General features: G+C 39.7%; 1 protein-coding gene and 2 non-coding genes across 3 annotated transcripts; 1 reads left to right on the top strand and 2 right to left on the bottom strand.

Moving 5' to 3' along the window:
* Positions 1–562: 562 nt before the first annotated feature.
* On the bottom strand, positions 563–672 carry trnal-caa (transfer RNA leucine (anticodon CAA)). Its single transcript has 2 exons — positions 635–672; positions 563–608 (listed from the first exon to the last, which is right to left on the bottom strand). It is a non-coding gene; the product is annotated as a tRNA-Leu (tRNA).
* A 920-nt stretch (positions 673–1,592) lies between these two features.
* Positions 1,593–1,702, bottom strand: trnal-caa (transfer RNA leucine (anticodon CAA)). The gene is made up of 2 exons: positions 1,665–1,702; positions 1,593–1,638 (listed from the first exon to the last, which is right to left on the bottom strand). It is a non-coding gene; the product is annotated as a tRNA-Leu (tRNA).
* Positions 1,703–1,926: 224 nt separating this feature from the next.
* dhrs12 (dehydrogenase/reductase (SDR family) member 12) lies at positions 1,927–7,801 on the top strand. The gene is made up of 10 exons (XM_015013046.2): positions 1,927–2,104; positions 3,728–3,861; positions 4,224–4,306; positions 4,844–4,936; positions 5,026–5,107; positions 5,243–5,304; positions 5,407–5,511; positions 6,167–6,257; positions 6,425–6,562; positions 7,332–7,801. The coding sequence occupies exons 1-10, from the start codon at positions 2,049–2,051 to the stop codon at positions 7,442–7,444; spliced, it is 957 nt and encodes a 318-aa protein (XP_014868532.2). The 5' UTR covers positions 1,927–2,048; the 3' UTR covers positions 7,445–7,801.
* Positions 7,802–7,931: the final 130 nt, after the last annotated feature.

The raw sequence follows: 7,931 nt of genomic DNA on the forward strand, positions 1-7,931 counted from the left end.
TGGCAGGGTAATGGTTTGCTATCTGTGAAGTTGGGGGAATTAGATCACTAAGAGCCTTATCTATATCAGTGTGTTTTATTGCAAAATAGGTTCTGTGAAATTGTGATACTTAAGGTAAAGTTTGATCATTCATTTAATTATTTTTAAATAAATACATTTTAACTGGTGTTTTAGCAACATCTATGTCCCTCTTTGCTTTTTATACAAACCCAATACTGCAAACTATTTGTATAAGTTAGTAAATTTAACACACAGAGGACAACTCAACTTGGTTTTATCTTAATGTTATTTTTTTCTACCAGTTTATTCATACATTAACTGTACCTTTATATCATGACAGATATTGCTGTGACATTTTTGTAGTTTTTTTATGCAATGCTTATTATCGTTTGGCTGTATTTGAATTAGATAATATTTGAAAATGCCTGTTGTGTAAAAGAATTTATCTTTTTATGTTCTCTTTTACCTACGCTAACCCTAAGAACGGTTTGGTTTAATTGCGACAATCTGAAACACGTATCAAAGCAGAAGTTAAGTCTTTGTCGTGACCAAAAAAAGTTGCTGTCAGAAGTGGGATTCGAACCCACGCCTCCAATCGGAGACCAGAAGTCCCGCTTCACAGGAAGGATTTCACCTTGAGTCTGGCGCCTTAGACCGCTCGGCCATCCTGACAACTCCGCCTCCTCTATCTGCAGAGTGCAAATTACCTCTCTTATCGTCAGCATTTGTGAAACGTCTGTGTTTATATTCTGTATATAATCCGAAGTAACTATGTATTATGTGGTTCCATCCGGGGACCTCACGTAAACTTATTTAGAACTTCCTTCAGTATTTTTGCCTGTTCAGCGAAGCGGTGAGAGTGAAAGCTGCATATCGCAGCCGTCAGCGGCGAGAGGCATTAGTGAAGCGCCATAGTGTTTTTCCGTACACCTCGTATTAGATTGTCAATATTGAAATTACACACACAAAAAACGACTGAATCAACTTATTTTTTAAATTTTCTTCTTTTATTAAGCATAACATTTGTTTTCTAAAACATTTAGTTATCCAACACTTAGTTTTGATTAATATCTAATAACTCTTTCCCATGATTTGTAAAGACTTTGACAAAGTTGACTTTTTGTGCTTTCAGCTGGTTTTCAAATTATTCATCAGCTGGAACCATCAGCTGATGAATAATTTACTCAGTTCTCCCAGTATCCTACAGGGCAGGAGGAGATCCTCAGGGCTCCATATTAGAACCCATGTTTTTGCTTTGCATGTAATTGTCTTTGTGAAAATGTATCAAATGCCAAATTACATTTTTTTGCAGATCAGTTATCTGTTGTCCTTCCCTATCCTTTTCTTGTCCACCTTTGATGCTCTGTCATTTTTAGGAATCCGACTATTTTACTAAAACTTAGTAACATAACAATAAAACCACCTAGCTAATGATGATAATTGTTAAAGCACATTTGATGATTAAGTAATGATTTAATGTAAAATATTTTCACAAAAAAATAACCTTTCCAAATACGAGTCACATCACTTGAGTGTTAAATTTTAAATTAAATAGACTATTTTTCTTAATTGAGAAAAGGTTAAAAAGGTATTGTCAGAAGTGGGATTCGAACCCACGCCTCCATTCAGAGACCAGAATACCCGATTCACAGGAAGGTTTTACCCTTGAGTCTGGCGCCTTAGACCACTCGGCCATCCTGACAACTATACAAATTCCGCCGAAACTGCATGGTTAAGTACTAGAGAGCGGTGTGGCGTGATGTAAGTCGTTGAGGTCTTTTTAGTCCTTATTTTTCTGGATATATTTATAGAAACACTAAATTATTTCATTTTACAGGGAAATTCTGGAGTCATAAAACCGAAAGATCCACTAGGTGTGCTATAGAAATATATTACAAAACGTACTTCCGGTTGAGAAACACGTGACTCCTAGCCAACCCACGTTTTAGTCATTCTTACGAAACAAACAGTTAATAAATACACCCTCCTATGGATAACTCTCTTCAGTCTATTCGGCCACTTCAAGCAGCTGCTGCCTAAATGAGAACATGTCTATTTACAGGAATGCCGTCTGGTTCGTGAAAGGTCTGCAGGAGTACACAAAGTAAGTGCAGTGCGCTTTACATTAGCTAGTGAACACTAGTTTTGTCGTTTTTAAGGTTTGCGTAACATCTACCACTCGGTTCCTGTGTAATTTCAACAAACTTTAAACATTTTCCAAGTTTAAACAACGTGTTACTGTTACCGATGATTGATTCAGTGGTCATCCAGTTACTCAAGATGTTATATGGCGAAGGGGCGCGGCTGTTACAAATTCAATAATAGCATAAGGTTAAAAGTTTATTGTTTTCATAAATAGCTATGCTTATGCTCAGTCAGCAATGAGCAAAACACAGAACGGCAAAAAAGAAGAAAAACATAATTTGATTTTGTTTTACCTCTGAATATTACCTGGATGAATGTACACAGATTAAATGCAGACATATTAGGAGTTACTGTGAGGGAACTGTAGTAAATTATCGTCATAAAAAGTCTCCCTTATAAGTTGGTGGATGAAAAAACATGAAATGATGAAGGGGAAAAATTATTAGCGCCCTTTAACTTTCATTGTTGGCAGCAGTAGGAAAACTCAGCTCAAAAGACAATTTACCCAGGAAAAAAAAAATTGCCCATTCACCATTTTTTTAAATTCCACAATCTTTGTAAAGTAACTAGAATACTGAAAAAAAGTTTTTATTTTTGAAATATGATGTGTCCACTACAGTGGACATCGGAACCCCATACATTTGAAATTGAACCTTGATGGCAACCAGTTTGTCCCAAAGAAAATATCCAAAACATCAACATAAGATTGAATTTCACATTGACAAAACTGAGCACTGTTGCCTAGCAAGAAGGTTCTGGGTTCGATTCCTGGACCCGGTCTTTCTGCATGGAGTTTGCATGTTCTCCCTGTGTATGGTGGGTTTTCTCCGGGTTCCTCCCACAGTACAAAAACATGACTGTCAGGTTAATTGGCCTCTCCAAATTCTCCCTAGGTGGTGTATGCATGGTTGTTTGTCTCTGTGTTGCCCTGTAACAGACTGGCTACCTGTCCAGGGTGACCCCGCCTCTCGCTTGGAACAATAGCTGGAGATAGGGAATAGCATCCTTCCTGACCCCACTAGGGGACAAAGGTGTATAGAAAATTGATGGATGGATACAGAAAAAAACAGAAAAATAATTACAAATGTCCACTACAGAGGACAATTTTTCAACTTTTAAATACTACGATAAAGTACAGTCAAAATAATTCATAGAATGTTTTAATATGCTGCTAAGGGACTTACTTAGAATATGCCAACAAAATGTTAAACCAAAATTTGCAAAATAAAACGTTTTATGCACTTACTTTGTCTCTCCCCATAAAATGTGCTTGTACTGATGAACGTCATTTTTATGAATTAGAAAAAGGTACGTACAAAAGTCCCACCCCTTCACATGTGGTATCATTGAAAAGCCCTATGTGTCCTCTCTAGATACCAAAAGGAATTAATTCAGTAGAATGCATGGGGTGGGAGATATTCAAGGTTAGAAATATCCTCTACAGAGGACAAAAATGAACTACTGGTAGTCAGGAAGATAACACAGAAAACAATTGAGATGCTCCTGCTCCTGTGCCTCACATGACTTCTTTCTAGGTATGAACGTTGCTGACTGTGGTATTCTCTGATTATTTTTTTAACAGGAGCGGCTATGAAGCTGCAGCGAAGCATTTCTCTCCGGCCGACCTGGATGTAAACCTGAGCGACAGGTGCTTTATGGTCACAGGCGCCAACAGCGGGATAGGGAAAGCTACAGCACAGGAAATTGCCAAAAGAGGTGAGCGTTTTATCGGGTTTGTCTTCCCACCCCCCCTCTCTGTGGATGCTCCACAACGAAGTGCAAATTGATTTTAAAAAACAAAACAGTTTGGTGTGGAAATTACTACTGTAAAAATGAGACTTGAATGCAGCGACTGCTGTGCTGTACACCCAGTGTGACGTCACCTCTGTTCCCCAGGCTGGAATCAAATCATTTGAAAGTTCCTGTTTATAGTAATCAAGGGAAACAAATTGCAGCAACACACATCTCTTACTTGTATGCATAAGTTACACATTTTTTTTTTGTTAAATAAGTAAATTTTGCATAAAAGTCTTTGTTATAATCGAGGTCTTGTCCGAAGTAATCTACTGATCCTGCAGGGGGAACTGTTCACATGGTTTGTCGAAACAAGGAAAGAGCAGAGACGGCCAAAGGAGAGATTGTGGCACAGAGTAAAAATGAGGTAATTTTAGTGTTTTTTTCTCGACTGTGAACACGACATCATTAGAAAAAAAAAGGCCCAGATGCAAGCCAGTCCACACCTTTCTGTTAATTTGTAACTTCGAAATGTTTTTCCCATCAGAGCACCTCTGGACCCAGCTGTATGGGCCCATATGCATTCAGTGACCTGCTCTTTGGCTCTATAAAATCCTGTCACCCAATAGGAGAAAAGGCCGTCGCTGGCAACAGTAAAGAAGCTCGGGTGGAAATGTGTTGAGCAGAAAATGTTTTATTGATACAGAGAGAAATGTGGGAAAAATACTTAACTGTGCCCCCTATTGGGTGACAGATCTGGGAACTGATTTTACACAAAAGTTATTCCAGCTCAGTCAGTTGTAAAGTGACAAAATGCAAAAAAGAAGAAAGAAATTACTAATCAAACAATGAATTTCTGACCCTTAAAGAATGGAATTGTTGCAGAAATAAGTCACACATAATATCATTATATCTGAGGGAGGCGAAGACATAAAAAAAACAATTGCTTCCCTTGTCTTTGAAGAACGTCCACGTCCACATCGTGGACATGTCGAGCGCCAGGCAGGTGTGGGAGTTTGCGCAGAGCTTCTCTCAAAACAACAAGCTGCACGTGCTGGTAGGTGTTTGCGGATCTATGCGACCTTCTGCTCTGCGAGTCGCTCCCACCGTTTTGTCATCGCTTTCTTCTTACGGTCTTTGTCTTAGATCAATAACGCGGGCTGCATGGTCAACCAGAGGGAGCTGACGGAGGAGGGCTTGGAAAAGAACTTTGCCACAAACACGCTCGGTGAGTAAACGAAGCACTTCTTCCTTTTGAGTAAGTCCTTGAGGTCACAGAACAAAGGAAGATGTTAGAACATGTGTAAATGTTGTTACAACTGTTAAAAGCAACCTTTCCCTTTCTTTTCATCTTTACTTCCAGGTACCTACATCCTCACCACTGCACTGATTCCCGCACTGAAGAAGGTGGAAGACCCGAGAGTGGTGGGTTCAGTTCTGATAAGACAAATGTGTCATTCGCCAAACGATTGGGCCGGATCAGAAAGGGCGGCGTTTTGAAACGACGGCTGCTGTGTCTCTCCTCAGATCACCGTGTCATCGGGCGGTATGCTCACTCAGAAGCTCAATGTGGACGACCTCCAGTTTGAGAAGGGCACGTTCGACGGCACCATGGCGTACGCTCAGAATAAGGTAAGGCTCTCCGCACTGATTTCTACAGAAGTAACCCAAGGTGTACTTAAAAAGTCTGAAATTTGTGCATCCAAACTCCAGGCCTCAAAAAGTCTTTAAAACAAAAAGTTTTTAATTTGGCCTTTTTTGGTCATGAAATTTTTGTTGTGACAGGACTCTTTAGTCTTGTGTGTTTGTTTTTTCTTTTATTATTCTCACCTGACTGTTCTGTCTGGCTAAAAGTTGACAGCAAGCATTCTTTGATTCCAGGCTGTTGAGGCTACGGCTAACTAGCTGCTGATATACCCTTGCTAGGTTCCAAGCTAGCTTTTCTGCCTCTACTATGTTTACAGGCATATTTTGGTTACAATCACATTTATCGTCCAGCCAGTCATCTGGCTGGACGACTTTTGTTCCCGCCTCTACCTCACTTCTGTTGCCAACCCATACAAGACTAAGGAGCATTCTGCTCAAAAAAATATATACATTAAGCTTCATACTGCAGGTTTTTTGCTACCCTAATACAGCAGGATCCCCAAACCATCCCCTATCCATATAGTTTTTGGTCTTAAATTTTATTCCAGGTGTCATTAAAAAGGTCTTAAAACCTCTTTGATTGGACTTGCTGATACCCTGGAGCCACACTCACACGTTGGTACTTCTTACTGTGTTTCAGAGACAACAGGTGATCCTCACAGAGAGGTGGGCTTCTCAGCACAAAGAGATCCACTTCTCCTCGATGCACCCCGGCTGGGCCGACACGCCGGGTAAAGCGCCACCACTACGTCTTTATCGCCACTCAAATCCTTTAGACTGCTTCGTGTTTAGCTTGTAGAGGAATTTCACAGATGGATTCTTGTCAATCAACAAGAAAACAAACATTTTCCACAGTCTGCTTGTGACAGAGGCTTTGGTTTTGTGTTTCCTCGTGTAGCCGTGCAGTCCTCCATGCCGTCGTTTCATGCCAAGATGCAGTCCAAGCTGAGGACGGAGGCCATGGGGGCAGATACGGTGGTGTGGCTCGCCGCGTCGCCTGCCGCCGTCAAGCTGCCAAGCGGGCAGTTCTTTCAAGGTTTCCTCGTTATTTCCAAATCAGTTGTGGTCGATTCACAAGTGTGAATCCTTGCTTCTGCACATTTGATTGAAATAATCTGTAGAAGGCCGTCCAACCAGCCTTAAATTCAGGGTTTTAAAAGGACTTGAATTCATTTTATAAAATGTATGTTGGCCTTTAATATGTTTACAACAGGTCTTAAATGTTGTTGTGGCGAGACCATTTAATCTCATATACTCCATGTCGTTTATTTTTCTGTCAGGCAAACATTCGAGTTAGACGCAGACGTCTTCATTCTGTGACTTGAGGTGGCTGAGGCTACCGCTAACTTGCTAGCTAGCTTTTCTTGCGTCCATCACGAGAACATGTAAATTTAACAGACATTCGTCTTTGCCACTACTGGTGCCAACCCGTATGATGTGTACAACGCATTCTGTTTGAAAAAGCTTGGCTCTTCTACTGTATAAAATAAGAAATTTTCTTTTGATAAAAGTCTTAAATTTCATCCAAGTGGCACGAAGGAAAAACATTCTGAAAGCTAGAAGTAGACATGCATTAAAAGTCATGTTTTTAGTCTTGTAAAATATGGCAATGGGAATTTATTTTATGATTAATTATACTTTTTAGGATTAGCAAAAATTTGAGGTTGAAATAAGGATTTAAATGTGCAGCATTCCTCTTCATAACATTAGTGCAAACCGTCTCTGACGCAGCTCTGTACATTCTGGTTCTTGTAATCATCTTCCTCACGGTGACGCATTCCTGCTACTCTGTGTCTCTTCTTCAGATCGTAAGCCGGTGGCGACCCACCTCCTCCTGGCCTCGTCCCGCTCCTCTCCGCAGGAGGAGGAGAAACTCCTGACAGCGCTGGAGGAGTTTGCCCAAAAGTTCAAACCTTAATATCTGGAAAACTGGCTGCTTTTCAAAATTAAAGCACTCCGATGACACTACCTAACCGTTTACAAAAACCTAATGAGACACGTTTGGCTGAAATGACAAGAGTCAAGCTTTGAAATGCTTTATTGAGGTTTGATCTAAAAATGTTTTTGTGAGGAATTACTTGGTTTTGTTGTAGTTTTTCAAAGCTTTTTCTCTACGAGACGTGAAGGTTTAAATCAAGAGTGCTTAATATGCTGTTAAACATTAACTTAATGAAGCGAATGTGAAATAAACTCTGACTTGTGTATGCACACATAATGTTTTTAATGATTTTTGCTAAATGTTTTACTTAATTCAATAAAAGTGATTTGTTTTGTGTGTGTGTGTATATATATATAAACACACACACCCAAAAAAAACAATAAAATAACTTCATAGGGATGTTTCCTAGCATATTACTGGAAAGTTAAGTGGAAGAAAAAAGTGTGAAACAACAGAAATAACTGCA

This window comes from Poecilia mexicana, unplaced genomic scaffold (genome assembly GCF_051168715.1).
Source record: "Poecilia mexicana isolate PSO_F unplaced genomic scaffold, ASM5116871v1 scaffold_2, whole genome shotgun sequence".
Lineage (NCBI taxonomy): Eukaryota > Metazoa > Chordata > Actinopteri > Cyprinodontiformes > Poeciliidae > Poecilia > Poecilia mexicana.

Excerpts from the sequence above, each read along its gene's own strand:
- dhrs12 (XM_015013046.2), top strand. The coding sequence starts at position 2,049 with ATGTCTATTTACAGGAATGCCGTCTGGTTCGTGAAAGGTCTGCAGGAG. Across the intron at positions 3,862-4,223 it reads ACAGGAAATTGCCAAAAGAG|GGGGAACTGTTCACATGGTT; the intron begins GTGAGCGTTTTA and ends CTGATCCTGCAG. Across the intron at positions 5,305-5,406 it reads AGGTGGAAGACCCGAGAGTG|ATCACCGTGTCATCGGGCGG; the intron begins GTGGGTTCAGTT and ends GTCTCTCCTCAG.